At 42.4% G+C, this 18414-nt stretch overlaps 1 protein-coding gene across 6 annotated transcripts in view; it reads right to left on the bottom strand.

The window, feature by feature from the left end:
- Window positions 1–975: 975 nt before the first annotated feature.
- arap2 (ArfGAP with RhoGAP domain, ankyrin repeat and PH domain 2) overlaps window positions 976–18414 on the bottom strand; it is a 325749-nt gene continuing 308310 nt past the window's right edge. For all 6 annotated transcript variants that reach the window (XM_078400296.1, XM_078400332.1, XM_078400306.1 and 3 more), the window contains 3 exons: window positions 18315–18378; window positions 12279–12410; window positions 976–1975 (listed from right to left, as the gene is read on the bottom strand). In XM_078400296.1, the coding sequence (XP_078256422.1) occupies window positions 1637–1975; window positions 12279–12410; window positions 18315–18378 (535 nt within the window). In that variant the 3' untranslated portion in view covers window positions 976–1636. The remainder of the gene's footprint in view (window positions 1976–12278; window positions 12411–18314; window positions 18379–18414) is intronic.

Raw genomic sequence — 18414 nt, 5'->3', positions numbered from 1 at the left:
CAGGTACATGAATAGGACAGATTTGGAGGGATATAGAGCAAGCCCAGGGATGTGGGACTAGTGTAGCTGGGACATGTTGGCCGATGTGGGCAAGTTGGGCTGAAGGGCCTGTTTCCACATTGTATCTCTCTATGACTTAAGCTGGTCAAAAAGACACACAAATTTCACATTTATCTTTGCTTCCTTGACCGCGGCCAGGAAGTTCTCTAATGCAAATCATAAAATTACTGCAGGCTAGTCCAACAAATTCACTTTAGGAGTTAGTCAAATAAAACACAATCACCAGAAGAATGAAAACTATACTTTTCACAAAATTAACTGATAATCCCAGTAGCCGATCAAACATTGCCTTAGTATGTATAGGAAAAAAAACTGGAGATGCTGGTTAAAATCAAAGGTTGACACAAAATGTTGGAGTAACTCAGCGGGTCAGGCAGCATCTCGGGAGGGTACTAAAGCAAGAAGGGTTTAGTATGCCTTTTTTGGTGCTGCAGGAGACAGGATAATAAATAAAAGGTGCAGGAATTTGGCAAACACTGGAGAATGAAAGCCCAGTGCTAGAGCGTTTCTGTGGTGCTTCAGTTTCTGTGGTGCTTGAAAAATAAATGGAATTTCTAATGAACACAACGAACTGGAGAAAAGTAGAGCAAATTCAGATCATTTCAGCCTGCCAGGCCCAGCAATTCGACTCATTCAGCTGTCTTAATGGTGTTTGATTGTTTCCTGCTTTAATGCACTACAGTTTTGCCATTGCCAAGAGCAATTTGGGAATCAATAAACGCATCAATAAATATTTTCATTTGATGTATTTCTAGGTCATCGCTGATGAGTTTTATGGTTTTTCGATATCTATTCCTGTTGTTGTAAAGTACTCCAGTTTTCGGGCCAACATATTAGATACTGGCGTGCCCATCAGCATGCCAGAGTTTTAGGGAGATAGACACCAGAGATTAATCATTACTATTGTTTTCTGCTTTATTTAAGATTCATACAGTGTATTCTACAAGTGACAATGCAGCGATAATGTTACAGTAGTGCACATTAAACCAGAAATATCCCTTTATTGACACATCATAGGACAATGGAGAAGAGGAACTCTGGTGAACTCTGTTGCTAAGCAGAATAACAAGCACCACCATAGTTCATTACCAATACTGATGACACCAAGTTCATTACCAATACGGATGACACCAAGTTCATTACCAATACGGATGACACCAAGTAAATTAATCATTGTTCACAGATTGTGCCCAGTCAATATTATTTACTGTACCTCCACCTATTGATTTTTTTGTGTAGGAAATAGTAAAAACTGGGTCACAGTACCTTCTTTGTAAATGCTGTGAATATTAAATTATATTACTGAATCTAAGTCAACCGTTAGGAACGGTGCATGTACCCACAAATTTCAAATGCACCCACAGAATTGTTCTTTGAGTATTTGTACCGATTCAGTGTGGCTTTTAATATGTAGCAATTGGAGTGGATCCACGCTACATATTTTACTGATGTAAGTGGCCTAATGATGAGTCACCTCATTATCAATGTCTTAAATTGATGAAATCTCCATTTAATATCCATATGATGTCTTCACAATAGAAAGTCTCTCCATCCATATCTTAAAAGATGAGGCACTTCATTCATGCTTTGATGGAGGATTACTTTTTAGAAAGACTGTGTTCAGCTCGTGCATGAGTTTTGAATGAAGTTTTGTATCAGTTCCAAAATACATTTTATTAAGCGTCACTTCTGCTTGACCTGGACACTGTAATCCTTGGCGGAGTCTTAACTTTGTGTCACTTTGTGTTCCGGTAGCTTGACCTGGTCGTAAAATGCACTTATTTGGCTCTTGTCCATTGGCAGACAAAATCCCTGAGTGTTCTAGGCAGGCAGCCAAGTGATGAGATTTCCCATGGGTATACTCACGGACTGGCCGATGAAGGAAATCATTCAAATTCAACTTCCTGGCATCCTTCTGGAACAAAAAATAATCATTTAATGGAGGGGGGGTTCAATATTCTGGCAGAATGCAACTTCTCTAACCTACAGAAATTACAAATACAAAATTAGTCAGGATTGGCTATTTTTTAATTTCGTTGTACTCGTTGCAATGACAATAAATGAATATTATTATTATTATTATTATTATTATTATATTATTATTATTATTATTATTAGGATGGTGCAGCAAATTAAGTACTTCCACAAGTCACTTGCATGCAGTAATAAGAGTGGTTCCTGGGACAATGCTGTTGCATAAGCAAAGAAAATTCATGCACATGAGAGAAGTCAACAGTTTGGGATGGCTTTCATTTACAGTTTATGCGGCATGGTGGTGCTGTGGTAGAGTTGCTGCCTTACATCGCCCGAAACCCGGGTTTGATCCTGACTACGGATGCTGCCTGTACGGAGTTTGTACATGACTCCCCATGACCTGCATGGGTTTCCTCTGAGATCTTTGGTTTCCTGCCACACTCCAAAGATGTACAGGTTTGTAGGTTAATTGGCTTGGTATAAATGTAAAATTGGCCCTACTGTGTGTAGGGTAGTGTTAATGTGTGGGGATTGCTGGTCGGAGCGAACTCGGTGGGCCGCAGGGTCTATTTCCGCGCTGTATCTCTAAACTAAACATTGAAATGATGCTGATTCTTTAGTTGCGCTATTCATTTAATCACACTCACCTGCTCCTGGGTCAATGTATTTATCTTTTGAATATAAGAATTGTATATTGTTTTGCTGTTCTTTCAGACAATGCATCATAAAACTTGCTGTATAAATGACAACTTAAAACTGTGTACTCTGTTTACTAACCCCTTTCCAATTATAAGTAATGTTTTTTATTTATTATATCAAAATTGTTGATGTTTTACAGCTCTACCAAACTAAGTCTTCACTACCTCTGCATCCAGGAAAACTAAACCCATTCCCCCCCCCCCCCCCCCCCCCCCCAATATTTTTGTGTACATTGTCCTTTATCTCTGGTACTGCTCTGGTAAATGTCCACTACGCAGCCTCCAAACACTTAGCATTATTCTTGAAGAGTCTTGCCCAGAACTGAAGTCTACAGACTTGCCCAGTCTGAAGAAGGGTCTCGACCCGAAACGTCACCCATTCCTTCTCTCCCGAGATGCTGCCTGACCTGCTGAGTTACTCCAGCATTTTGTGAATAAACTGAAGTCTACATTCCAGCCGGGGCCTAAACAGAATTCACTAAAGGCTGAGCATAACTTACTTTATGTTTTATTCCTCCATTAATAAAGCCAGTTGAAAAATTGAATAAAAGGTGCATAGGAAAGTCATGTAATAAAAAGCTAAATGGAAATAAAATCCAAAAGAGTAAATAGTTGTCAAAAGTAATTAACAAAATGAAGCAAAGTAAGGCACTTTAAAAAAAATAGCCATCTCATCTTTTCTTACCAGCTTTTAAGACTTCCGCAGGTAAGTCAACAGGTGTCTGTCGCTGCACTTCCTAAAGTACTACCAATCAGCATACATTGCCTTTGCTTGCTCCTCCTGTCCAAATGCATTACTTCACACTTGGCTGCCATTTCAACACAAAACCTCCATAATGTTTGGGACAAAGACCCATCATTTATTTATTTGCCTCTGTACTCCACAATTTAAGATTTGTAATAGAAAAAAACCCAATGTGGTTAAAGTGCACATTGTCAGATTTTAATAAAGGCCATTTTTATACATTTTGGTTTCAGCTTGTAGAAGTTACAGCAGTGTTTATACATAGTCCCCCCATTTCAGGGCACCATAATGTTTAGGACACAGCAATGTCATGTAAATGAAAGTAGTCATGTTTAGTATTTTGTTGCATATCCTTTGCATGCAATGACTGCTTGAAGTCTGTGATTCATGGACATCACCAGTTTCTGGGTGTCTTCTCTGGTGATGCTCTGCCAGGCCTGTATTGCAGCCATCTTTAGCTTATGCTTGTTTTGGGGGCGAGTCCCCTTCAGTTTTCTCTTCAGCATATAAAAGGCATGCTCAATTGGGTTCAGATCGGGTGATTGACGGCCACAAGAATTGACCATTTTTAGCTTTGAAAAACATCTTTGTTGCTTTAGCAGTAGGTTTGGGATTATTGTCTTACTGTAGAATGAACCGCCGGCCAATGAGTTTTGAGCCATTTGTTTGAACTTGAACAGATAGGATGTGTCTATACACTTCAGAATTCATTATGCTATTACCATCAGCAGTTGGAAAGACTAGATGCTGAGAGCTCTCTTGTACCTTATAAAGGAGGCAATTAAACACACCTGAGCAATTTCAAACATCCGTGAAGCCATGTGTCCCAAACATTATGGTGCCCTGAAATGGGGGGACTATGTACAAACACAGCTGTAATTTCTACATGGTGAAACCAAAATGTATAAAAATACCCTTTAATAAAATCTGACAATGTGCACTTTAACCACATGTGATTTTTTCTATTACAAATCTCAAATTGCGGAGTGCAGAGGCAAATAAATAAATGATGAGTCTTTGTCCCAAACATTATGGAGGGCACTGTATGTCTGTCCATTTCTGTCTTGACATCGAAAACATTCATCCTCATTGATTATTTAAGTTCCAAGTTTCATTGCAAACCTGGAATCTTTCTCCAAGTTCACAAAATTAATGTACATCTGAAAGAGCGATATTCCCAAAATTTATCTTTGGGAAATGATACTATTCCAGTTTGGAAAGGAAAAGTGGCATTTTGTGAAATAGCTTTTGAATGCCTGTTGTTCAATTCTTTCATTTTATCTCTGCCCTCATTTTAAACAGACTTGTAACATCTGAAGCCCTACAATGCAAACCATACACCAAAGGAGGATTGTGATGAGAGCCTCAACAATTTCAATTATACTTCTCAATGGCCAAGGACGCTTTCCATTTGGATCAAGTGACAATTCCACTTTCAAGATTCTTTTTCTTTAAGTATAAACTTTAACTATTTATGCAGGGTGGTAGCAGCTCCTCTTTAGAACTCTCAGCCATGGCCAAATTTCATGCTTACCATTTTGACTTTGCAACACAACCCAAATTGGATACTGAAGGGTAGACATGTCTACTGGGGATATAATTTCCAATGCCTCTTCTGTCACTCCAACTCAGCTTCAAGGTCCGCTTCCTGGTGGGTCACCCACTTCCTTTTGGAATAGCATTGAATTATATTTGATTTTTTTCCCAATTCCTGAACGACATTGGTGAATTGCACAGCTGAAGTGGTTATTTTTGATGTAATCCTTCAAAGGTACACCATTACCAGTTCTATTTGCTAGACCATACTACTTTCATTTTTGAATGTGGTGTGGTCTATCCAGCCTACTACCAGTAAATTCATACAGGATCTGCCATGATTCTTTGGTTCACCACCTTCGGGGAAGGGGGGAGATCATCCATCAGGCTTGTGGAATTCTGATGTACATTGACAGCACATGACATGGTTTTCACTGCATTGCTTTGAGGGACTTTACACATTGCTCTTGAGCTGATGTGAAGTCACAAGTTGCCAATACAACAATATCTCATTGCAAATACCTCTGTTCTTTCCAGAATTGATCTCCTTTGGCATCTGGTAAACAGTATTACCAGTATACTTTATCTGACCCTGCATGGTTCATCTCATCCACTGTATGGATTTTCAGACTTCTTTTCATTGTGCACTATTCATAGGAATGATTTTCTAATCCACGCCAAGTGTATTTTCCCTTGTGCAGTGCATTTCTCTTTTAGCCCCTCATGCTGCTATTCACAATGCGTGCAACCTGCAAGCCACCCTGACTACTCTTTCCTTTATCTGACTTCTGTCTCACACTTCATCATGGGTATATTCATGATGTGAATGAAAATGTAGTTGGCATAGTTAGTAAATGTATGAATGGCACCACAATTAGTGGTATAACTAGCAGTGAAGAAGTTTTCCTAAGATTATAGCAGTATTTAGATCAACTGAGAGAGTTGGCCAAAGAATGGCAGGTGGAATTTAACTCAGACAAGTCAATATACAGACAAGGAACTCCAGATGCTGGCACACAAGAAAAGACACAGTGCCTGAGCAATCCAGCACCTCTGGAGAACATGGATAGGCAACTATTTGGATTGGAACCATTCTTCAGACTGATTGTAGCAGGGGGAGAAAGCTGGAAGAGAGGTGGGGGCGGAAAAAAGCCTGGCAAGTGATAGCTGGAGACATGTGAGGAGGGGATTTGGTTGGCAGATGGTTGGACAAAGGCCAGAGATGAACAGACACAAGGTTAGGAGAAAAAATGAGAAATGTGAAACAAGAGGAAGGAATATAGGTTGAAGGGGATGGGTGGAAAGTGGAAAAGGAAAAATGGGTGTGCATCCAAGTGGGGCACACAGAACAGAAGGGGGGGAGGAGGAGGGGGGAGGGGTGATCTTTGTAAGTTAATTACTTACAATTGGAAAATTCAATGCTCACACCATTGGGTTGTAAGCTAGCCAAGTGGGATAAGGTGATGTTCCACCAGTTTGCGCGTGGCCTCACTCTGACCATGCAAGAGACCCAGAGCAGAAAGGTCAGTATGGGGAATGCGAAGAGAGTTAAAATAGTTAGCAATCTGGAGATCAAACAGGCCTAGGCAGACCGAGCATAAATGTTTAGCATAAAGGTTGCCTTGTCTACGCTTGGTCTCACCGATGTACAGGAGGCCACATCGGGAGCACCGTGCAGTAGATGAGGTTTGAGGAGGTGTTTGACGTGAGGGAGGAGATAGAGGGGCAGATTTTATATCTCTAAGTTGTTGTATTTTGGAAAGTTATACCAAGGCAGGACTTACATAATAAATGGCAGGACCCTGAGGAGCGTTGTAGAATAGAGACACCTAGAGGTACACATCTGCATAGTTCCTTGAAAGTAACAACACAGGTAGACATGATAGTGAAGGTGGTGTTTGGCATGGTTACCGTCATTGATCAGGAAAATAAGTACAAGTGTTAAAAGTGCACAAAATGATGGTGAGACCACACATGGAATATAATGTGCAGTTTTGGTCACCTAGCTAGCTATAAGAAGGATGTCATTAAATTGGAACGAGTGCAGAAAAGATTCACAAAGATATTATTAGATCTGGGGGCTTGAGTTACACAAAGAGATTGGATAGACTGGTGCTTTTCCCCCCCTAAAGTGTAAGATGCTGAGGAGTGACCTTATGGAGGCATATAAAATCATGAGGGGTTTAAAAGAGATGAACGGTACTGGTCTTTTCCCCCAGGGTAGGAAAGTATATAACGAAAGGCAATACGAAGTTATGGACATTAGCTTAAAAAACAGAGCTATGGCCAAACATCAGATCTACCAAGACCTGACTGAATGTCAAAACAGGCTTGAGGGACTACATGACGTATCCATTCTCCTATTCCACATGTTCTTTTGCTGCTCAATGAATACGACTTTTTCATCCCATCTCTCAATATTTTCTATATACTTATAGTTAATCATCATATCATATATATAAAATCTTGACTTAAGTAAAGCGCACACTTAGTAAAAATTTACATAACAAGGATTAAAATAAAAGATAGTAAAATAGATATAGATCAGCAGTCAGCATAAAATATCTATTTCCGAATATAATAATACTTAATCCCCTATGATACTTCAATGAGGTATGTCATTGGCAACAGTAATAAAATACTTCAGGATCCTCCACCACATGTTTTCACAGGGAAATACAAAAACTCATCCCTTCCCACCCAAACAACCCCCTCCCCAGGTACCTTCCCCTGCAACCGCAGAAGATGCAACACCTGTCCCCATACCTCCTCCCTCGACTCTGTCCAGGGACCCTGACAGTCCTTTCAGGTTAGGCAGAGGTTCACTTGCACCCCCTCCAACCTCATCTACTGTATCCGTTGTTCCAGATGTGGACTTTTATACATCGGCGAGGCCAAATGTAGACTGGGCGATCGTTTTGCTGAACACCTTCGCTCAGCCCGCCTGAACCTACTGATCTCCCGGTTGCTAAATGCTTTCATTCTCCTTCCCATTCCCATACAGACCTTTCTGTCCTCGGTCTCCTCCAATGTCAGAGTAAGGCTAAAAGCAAATTAGAGGAACAGCATCTCATATTTTGCTTGGGCAGCTTACAGCCCAGCGGTATGAATATTGATTTCTCTAACTTCAGGTAGCCCTGGCATTCCCTCGCTTTCTTTATCCGTCCCCCCCCCCCCCCCCCCAATCGCATTAGTTTCCCATTTTCACCCAACAAACGGCTAACAATGGCCTGTTTCCTTTATCATCCTTACTTTTATTGTATATCTTTCACTCTTTGTTCTTTATCTCTCGACATCATCACCTATATCTCTCGTTTCCCTTATCACTAACCAGTCTGAAGAAGGGTCAGCCCAAAACGTTACCCATTCCTTCTCTCCGGAGATGCTGTCTGTCCCACTGAGTTACTGCAGCTTTTTGTGTCTATCTTCGGTTTAAACCAGCATCTGCAGTTCCATCCTACACACTCCTATCTTTGTGTTAGATATTTCCCCAAGCTAACGTACCCAGGGATTTGTTTGCAACACATCAAATGTACTCACATTTCAACACATTACCATTAATCTCTGATGTCCACTGACTTTTGAACCAGATAAACTGCCTTACTCCCAGTGGTGTACTGTTGATGGATTATTCCCAAATCCAGCACATGTTCCGAGTCCTAAGGGTGGCTCCATGCTGCTTCTGGACAATATTGCTCTCTGAAGGTCATCCCCGGTATGACTTTTAGGTTTTTATGTTTACAAAATAAAAAGTAAATAGGTCCAAATGTAATTTGCCAACTTTAAATGAAAGAAGTCTGCAAATATATCTTCGTAATTGCGTGTCAAATGTGCTCGCATTAAACTGGTCAAGCTTCATACTCAGGTTACGTAGTGCTGCTCAACTGAATTACTTATCTTGTAACAAAGCCAACTACATATTCTCCTTCCTCGATTCCTTTGCTAACATCTCTGTCTGTATTTCTACACAAAAGTATCAGGGATAAGTTTTTCTAATGATTCTCTTATTTGCAGTGCTTCACATAATTTACCCAAGGTTCTGGACTTTTTGTTTAATTTAGAGATACAGAGCAGAAACACGCCCTTCGGCCTCTGGACTGCGCTGCGCAGCGATCCCTGCACTCTAACACTGTCCTACATACACTAGGGACAATTTACAATTATACCAAGCCTACTAGCCAACAAACTTGTACTTTTTTTTTACTACCAATAATTTATTCCAAAACAAAAACAAACATACAAAGTAGTAACGTGACCAAATCAAAAGCTACCTATATTGGCAGTTTACAAACAAAACAATTATCAAATTAAAATTCTGCCACCTTTGTCAATAATACATTTGACCAGCGTTCACGGAAGGCGTGCAGCGTAGGTTTACTAGGTTAATTCCCGGAATGGCGGGACTATCATATGTTGAAAGACTGGAGCGACTAGGCTTGTATACACTGGAATTTAGAAGGATGAGAGGAGATCTTATCGAAACGTATAAGATTATTAAGGGGTTGGACACGTTAGAGGCAGGAAACATGTTCCCAATGTTGGGGGAGTCCAGAACCAGGGGCCACAGTTTAAGAATAAGGGGTAGGCCATTTAGAACTGAGATGAGGAAAAACTTTTTCAGTCAGAGAGTTGTGAATCTGTGGAATTCTCTGCCTCAGAAGGCAGTGGAGGCCAATTCTCTGAATGCATTCAAGAGAGAGCTAGATAGAGCTCTTAAGGATAGCGGAGTCAGGGGGTATGGGGAGAAGGCAGGAACGGGGTACTGATTGAGAATGATCAGCCATGATCACATTGAATGGCGGTGCTGGTTCGAAGGGCCGAATGGCCTCCTCCTGCACCTATTGTCTATTGTCTATTGCCTCCAGCGTCCCCGTGGACACCACGTGTTCCCTCTCCAGGGACACGCGGGCATGGACGAAAGCCGGGAAAAGGGGCAGGCAGCCGACCCCTGTGCGGCCATCGACTACCCGCTGCCTTGACCCGCGAATGGCCATCTTGGCCAGGCCCAGGAGCAGACCGAAAGGGAGACCCCCCACCTCCCTCCTGACCCTCCCTCCTCTGACCAAACATCAAGAGCGTAGGACTAAAATGGAGCCAAAACTGGAGGAGCAGACCCTTCAGATACTTGAACAGGGGCTACACCCTCTCACACTGTGTATACAAATGGTACACGGTCGCTTCCTCGGCGCAGAAGTGACAGGCGGCTGACGGGTCCGTGAACCGGCACAAGTAACTTGTACGCCTTGGGAGTGTGGGAGGAAACCAGAGATCCCGGAGAAAACCCAAACGGTCACAGAGAGAACGTACCAACTCCCTACAAACAAGCACCCCTAGTCAGGATTGAACCCGGGTCTCTGGCACTGTAAGGCAACAACTCTACTGCTGCGACACCATGCCATCCCAATTTTCTGCCAACATGACAACAAACAAGAAAGATAACTCACTGGAATTTCACCGAGGTATGCCCACACTCCATGCTTTTTCATATATATAAATATTCACAGGAAGACGACAAAAAATAATTGTGAGTGGGCAAGGAGGTGCAGAGAAATCAGAGATATCATTCCATTAATTAGGTCTATGTTCATACTAGCTTAAATCATGGATTTGAATGTTGAAATCAATGCTTCTTCTCAGTGTGGGCTTTAGTTCTCATAACCAAAAGGACAAGCTGAGGGGAGCAGAAGGCAGCTTGTCTTTGAAGATTAGGTTGCTCTTGTGCTGGTACGAGTTCTCAGGTAACGAAGGAAGGCAAGAGGAGAAGTGGGGCCAAGGGATGTGCACTTGATGGGAATACTGTTCTTCTCAGCTCCACCTTCAGGAATGTATAATTTTAACAATCTGCACAGTTATTTGCACAAACCATTTAATAACGCCTGATAAAGCACAAATGATCTGTTTTTAACCAAGTGTAGCAGCACTGGTGCAAACTGATGTTGCTTCAGGCCTTAATCTCCTCATTTGAACACAGGTCAAAGCATATCAACAGGTACTTTGTTCTTTATCAATAACATGCGTGAATTTCTAGCCTCAATATGTTAAAGGCAAATGCTCAAGCAGGTAACTGCAAACAAAATAGAGAGAAAAAAATGACGCACTGTTACTTGTTTATAAACAATTACATTCAGCGTCATACAACTCATCCATGCTGATTAAGATGTTCCATCTAAGTCATTCCCATTTACCCATGCACTTGTCCAAGTGAATTGTAAATGCTATTATAAGTACCTCCTCTTGCAACTCATTCCATATGAATGAATAAGTTTATTGGCCAAGTATGTTCATATACAAGGAATGCGCCTTGGTGCTCTGCTCACAAATGACAACACAAACATACAGTTAACAATTAAGAATAAAGCATAACCACATCAAAACAATAAGGATACAACGTTACGGTCTAAATATGCGGGTGAAAATAATCCAGGGCAAAAAAGAGACTACAGACTTTGGTTATTGAGTAGACCCAACACCTTCCAAGAGAAAAGGTTACCCCACAGATTCTGATTAAATCTTTCCCCTCTCACTTCAACCTACATCCTCTGGTTCTTGATTCCTCTATTCTGGGGAAAAAGACTGTGCATTCACTCTGTCCATTCCCCTCACGATTTTATAAATCTTTATAAGATCACCCCCTCAGCTTCCTAGGCTCCAAGGAATAAAACCAGGGACTGCTCAACCTCTCTCTATAGCTCCGGCCTTTGAGTTATTTTGTTTAAGATAATCTTGAGTAATTGCGACCTTTAGCCATGCAACACCACCATCAGTGCAATCGGTAACAACTATAATGTATTTCAATAGACAATCTATTCATCTGTTGCTGCAGAGCAGTTGTTGCCCTCCATTTATAAAAATAGTGCATGTGCTATGAGCAGCATTTACATCAACTAAATTAATATTGGTAGTACTGATGAAGTGTCATTTTTTATATCATTCAGCTTTTGATGGACACATATCAGATAATGCTTAAAACATCATTAGTCCCCAACTAAAGCAACAAAAGGTTTGCAAATTGTACAAGGAACCATTAGGAAACAATATAATGCTTCATTTTATAAAACATGATAACCATATAACTTGTTTAAGATGTGCTATCTTCCAAAATGGCCTCCTTATCCAACATGAGATTCAGACCAGTTCATATATCCTATGTTTCCAGCGCCAATGCCTAAACTTTGGGAACTTGAGGTGAGTTTGTACTGAAATGTGTGTGACAGTATGAGCAACCTGAATAGTAACAAAGAGACTGAATAAAGCAAACAACTTACTTGTGTTTGTTCCATTTTCTTTCCAGTGGTTGATACTTGGATTGGAGTTATGCCCATGCTTCCTAGCTTTGCTGCCAGCATCATTGATGAAATGTGCAGTTTTCCACCAGCTTGCCAAAGATCACCCTCGTGCTGTAAAAAAATGTTCGCATTTCAACAAAGATAGTTCTGTTAAGCGCTTTCTCAACCTTCAGGTTGAATTACAAAGTCACGTGCCATCATTTCCAGCTCAAATTCAGAATATGTGAACGGTAATTTGCATTTATGGACTGCTTTTAGTGTAACAAGGTCAGAATGTTAACGACAGGAGAATTGTCAAGGTCAACACTAGGCCAGAATTGGGCAGATGACCATAAACCTGTTCACTGAGGTTGTAAAGAGAGGTGGATGGAGGTGAAGAGATTTAGGTAGAGAACTCCCGATCCTTTAGCCTCAAAGGGGATAAAATTTAGAAGAAGATGGCGTAGTCAACCACGTTGCAAGAAGCGATGTATAGTTTTACCCTTGTTAGGCCTCTTGGGCATTAGTGACTTTATAAACAGCAATTTTAATAGTGTGGGAGAAGTGGAACCTTGATCGGACGGCTCTAAATAAGGAGTTCAAGAAAAAAGGGTAACATTTGGAGACAAAGTTTGGGGACATTGGAGAGGAAAGACAGGATGCAGTTGTGGCAGAGTCAAGGAAAGTTTAGGAGAAGGAGATAAGGAAGATGGATTTAAAGAGAAGCAGGATAGTACTTAAGAAAAGCGCTGTGCCATCAGCGACGGAGCCAGGAGGACAATTGGAATAAGGTTAGAGATGTTGGAGAAAAATAATTATTATCTTTACATTCTCAGATTATCTGTAAAAAGCTATGGAAACTGGAAGATGCCCGAGCAATATTAATTCATTCATGAGAAGACAGCTCACTGGCGATTGCTGCAATGGCGCTTTATGGCCAGCTGCAGCTTGGACTGTGTAAACTGGTGGCCACTATTGCATGTGGGTCATTTCCATGCATGGGGTACTTAATTAGGGATTGTCTTTATGCATGGCAATAGTCTCACTGATCCATCTGCAAAAAATATATTTCAATAAAATAAAAGAACCATTGGACCATTGACATGAGGGACTGCAAATGCTGGAATCTGGGGCAAACAAACTGCTTGCGGAACTCAGTAGGCTACATCTGTGGTAGGGCAAGGTCTTATCCTCAAGCTTCAATAATTCCTTTCCCCCAACAGATGCTGCTTGACCATGAGTATCCCGTGCAGCTTGCGTTTTGCTCAGATGGGTATCATATCAGCATCACATCCATTGAAATAGCACAAAAGCAACACATCTGTGCAATGTGTAGGAAGGAACTACAGATGTTGGTTTACATACCGAAGATAGACACAAAATGCTGGAGTAATTCAGCGGGTCAGGCAGTATCTCTGGAGAGAAGGAATGGGTGACGATTTAGGTCGAGACCCTTCTTCATGCAATGTGCTCTTAATTCACGTGAGAATGCTTGACAACAGATGAAATGTGGAGCTTTGATCTCTAATTTACATTGGCGTGGATGGAGATGGGCATTGTAGAAATGGTGGTGTCATATACAGGGAAAAGGACAGACACAATAATGTGTACTGTGTCTACGAGTGCCCAGTCCAATTTCCCATTGAAATGATTTACATCATAATTTAATTCAGGTAATAACCACTTTGCATCACATGACATTTGTAAAACAGGTGGTGTGCTTCCAATTTCCAGCCTTGTGTACTTTAGCTTACTGAAACAAGACTTGAAGACTAATTAAAACCAGAGTGGATGTCTGCCAGTCTCTCAGGTTCCACTGTTGTTTTACATCGAATAGGAACATCTGCAGAAAACCTGCTCCACCTATTCAAGCAAACAACAATGAATATGAATATGCACATTTTCATCACCTTAAGGAATTGTATCTTCCCTTCTTGTATTAGTAGTCAGGGTCATTTGCTCAATGAGGCACTGAAGTATCTATTAAAGTGCTATGCAGGTGCAATGGCAAAGTGATTATCTTACTAGAGTTCGGGGCTAATGGTCTCAAGATGAGTTCAAATCCCACCATGGTTGAAAGGCAACTAAAATTTAGTTAATTAAATAAATCCATGGCTGAAAGGCAACTAAAATTTAGTTAATTAAATAAGTCCATAATGAAAGATTATCATTAGCCATGGAGCTACTGGATTGTTGTATAAATCTATCTGGTTCACTAATGTTTTTATGGGAAGTGAATATGCCATCCATAACCACTGCAAGAAAAAACTGTGGCAGGAACTCAGTGAGTAAGGCAGCATCAGTGGAGGCCAAGGAGTAGCCATAGTTTCCGGTCGAGACCCTATATCATGACTGCAAATTACCATCATGATGGTCCAGCACCTCCTTTAATCCAGACAAAATTACGAGAGCAGACTTGAAACCCCCACTGAAAATCGCCCAGAAATTGTGGTGCTTAGGCCGGGTGAGGCGGCCAATCTCGATCTCATTGGGACTTCAGCGCCGATTGGTTGGTTGAATTTCCCCACTGCGGCCGGGCCTCTGGAGCTCTAGCTTGGCCAGAGCCGGCAGATCCGTTCCCATAGCCGATTTCCGCAGTCAATCAGCAGGTTAAATTTGTCCCCTGTGGTCGGGGCTCTGGAACACCGGCCCAGCCGGAGCCAGCAGATCTGTTCCCATGGTCAACTTTTACGGCCTACTTTTTGGGCCAGTACCTCAGCACCCTGACAGCTTAGGTAGACCGTTCCGGTACTGTAGGAATCCTCTCAGAGGCCATGACCTCTGTTTGTCCAGCAAATTGGACAATCTACAAAGGCTCTGAAACCAAGGGTGCTGGAATATCGGTGGAGGACCTGTACTTAGATATGAAAAGTGGAAATTGCCCTCCATATTTAATTGTAGGAAAATAGCTGCAGATGCTGGTACAAATCGAAGGTATTTATTCACAAAATGCTGGAGTAACTCAGCAGGTCAGGCAGCATCTCAGGAGAGAAGGAATGGGTGAAGTTTCGGGTCAAGACCCTTCTTCAGACTAATGTCATGGGGGCGGGACAAAGGATTCTTGGATTTGTGTGCTCAAATCTCTGGAGATGGAGAACCCATGACCTTCTGACTCAAATACCATGGTGTGACAAACAGCCTGTAGCTGACAAACCAAGTCATATAAGAATTTTTTTTAAATGGTGCTGTTCCTCCAATTTCCAGTGCGCCTCACTATGGCACTGGAGGAGGCCCATGACAGAAAGGTCGGACTGGGAGTGGGAGAGGGAGTTGAAGTGCTCAGCCACTGCGGTGGAGATCAGGTCGGTTAAGGCGGACTGAGCGAAGGTGTTGAGCGAAACGATCGCCGAGCCTGCGTTTGGTTCCGCCGATGTAAAGAAGTTGACATCTAGAGCAGCGGATACAATAGATGAGGTTGGAGGAGGTGCAGGTGAACCTCTGTCTCACCTGGAAAGACTGTTTGGGTCCTTGGATGGAGTTGAGGGGGGAGGTAAATGGACAGGTGTTGCATCTCCTGCGGTTGCAGGGGAAAGTGCCCGGGGATGGGATGGTTTGGGTAGGAAGGGACGAGTGGACCAGGGAGTTACAGAGGGAACTGTCTCTGCGGAATGCAGAAAGGGGAGGGGATGGGAAGATGTGGCCAGTAGTGGGGTCCCGTTGGAGGTGACGGAAATGTTGGAGGATGATTTGTTGGATACGCTGGCTGATGGGGTGGAAGGCGAGAACGAGGGGGATTCTGTCCTTGTTACAAATGGGGGGTGGGGGATCAAGAGCGAAGCTGCTAGAAGAGGCCCTAGTGAGAGCCTCATCTATAATGGAAGAGGGGAAGCCCCGTTTCCTGAAGAATGAGGACATCTCTGATGCCCTAGTGTGAAACACCTCATCCCGGGTGCAGATGCGGCATAGACGGAGGAATTGGGAGTAGGGGATAGACTTTTTGCAGGAGACAGGTTGGGAAGAAGTGTAGTCCAGATAGCTGTGCAAGTCAGTGGGTTTATAGTAGATGTCAGTCACTAGTCTGTCTCCTGTGATGGAGATGGTGAGGTCCAGAAACGGGAGGGAGATGTCGGAGATAGTCCAATTCTATTTAAGAGCAGGATGGAAATTGCTAGGTGTATGAAGTCAGTGAGTTCTGCATGGGTACAAGAGGTAGCACCAATGCAGTCGTCGATGTAGCGGAGGTAGAGTTCGAGGATGGGGCCAGAGTACGTCCGGAACAGGGATTGTTCGACGTACCCGACAAAGAGGCAGGCATAGCTAGGGCCCATGCGAGTGCCCTCTGGTTTGGAGGAAGTGGGAGGAGTCAAAGGAGAAGTTGTTAAGTGTATGACCCAGCTCTGCTAGGCGGAGGAGAGTGTTAGTAGATGGGGATTGGCTGGTTCTATGGTCGAGGAAGAAACGGAGGGCTTCAAGACCATCCTTGTGGGGGATGGAAATGTAGAGTGACTGGACATCCATGGTAAAGGTGAGGGAGTGGGGGGCCTGGAAACCGGAAGTTATCGAGGAGACGGAGAGCATGTGAGGTGTCTTGGACATAGGTGGGGAGGGATTTGACCAGGGTGGATAGGATGGAGTCGAGGTAGGTGGAAATACGTTTGGTGGGACATGAACAGGCAGAAACAATGGGTCTGCCAGGACAGTTCTGTTTATGGATTTTAGGTAGAAGGTAAAATCGGGCCGTGCGGGGCTGGGGAACGATAGGTTTGGAGGCATTAGAGAGTAGAGTGCCGGAAATGGTGAGGTCCGTGATGGTGTTGATGATTAAGGTCTGGTGTTCGTCGGTGGGGTCATGGTCCATATTTAATTGAGCGCAATCAATGGACGCTGCAAGCTGCTGGAGCAATCCAAATTCATTTATGAAGCTGTTCAGTTAGGTAGCACGGACACAATTATTTTGTCTCTGCAGATGTTGAGTTCACCTGCTGAGTTCCTCTTGCAGCATGTTTCTTGCTCCATATTTCAGCATCAGCTGTCCCTTGTGTCAACACAACCAGAGACTAATGTGGTTATTATGTGACTTCACAGAAGGCTCAATGTGTCTGATGGTTACTACCTTCTGAAATGCCCCGGCAAGCCATTCAGTTGTATCAAAGTTCAATAAACAAATAAAAGCAGCTGAATGATCTGGCATAAACCTAAACAGAAAGTATAACAAAGCTCACTCAGTAATTTCCCATCCTGTGGCCTCAGGGGGAACCTGTGCCATACACAGATGAGCAGTCTCATAGACTGGAGAAATAATGATCTGATGCAACAGGATATCTTTGAGCCAATGTCATAGTGTCATACAGCACAGAAACAGGCCCTTTGCCCCATGCCGACCAAGATGCCCCATCTACACAAGTCCCACCTACCTGCATTCGGCCCATATCCCTTTAAACTTTCCGATCCATGTACCTTTCCGATCGATTTATAATTGAATTTGGATTGCTCCAGTGGCTTGCAGAGTCCATTAAATGTGCACAATTAAATATGGAGGGCTTTTTCCACTTTTCATATCTAAGTACAGATCCACCACCGATGTCCAAATGTCTTTTAAATACTGTTACAGTTTCTGCCTAAACTACCTTCTCTGGCAGCTTGTTCCATGCATCTATCACCAGACTAAAACCCATAAATTCCCTATTTAACAGCTTTTGAAGAGACCACGACTTAAAGGCATTTCAAGGAGGCAACTTACCACCACCTTCTTCAGAACAATTGATAAGGTTAATAAATGCTGACCTTAAGAGCAACTCTCAGGCTGCTTGAATAATTAACAAAATGTTTTCTGGTGTTTGAAATTCCTTAAGAGGAGCCACCAACCTTTGCAAGTTTCCTCATTACAATTGTAAAGATTGCGGCCAAAGGATGTTAAAAATGAACTTTGAGAATTGAGATGCTGCATTTTGTTGCAACATTATGGAATCATTAAATCAAATGGACCTTATATTCAAGTGTGCATGGGATTATATTTAACGCATGCAAGAATAAAGTAACCATGATGGAAACAAAATAAGACTACAAAATTGTACAGAAACATTGAAGATTTCCTACCTGTGCATTGAGCAAACTAGCCAACCATTCCAAATATGTCTCTTCCTTATCACAGCACAAATACCTGTAGATGGATACATATTTTACAAATCAGTATAAT

The sequence above is a fragment of the Rhinoraja longicauda genome, chromosome 1 (genome assembly GCF_053455715.1).
Source record: "Rhinoraja longicauda isolate Sanriku21f chromosome 1, sRhiLon1.1, whole genome shotgun sequence".
Lineage (NCBI taxonomy): Eukaryota > Metazoa > Chordata > Chondrichthyes > Rajiformes > Arhynchobatidae > Rhinoraja > Rhinoraja longicauda.
Note: the sequence above shows the minus strand (reverse complement) of the source record. Positions and strands in the feature narration are given on the sequence as shown.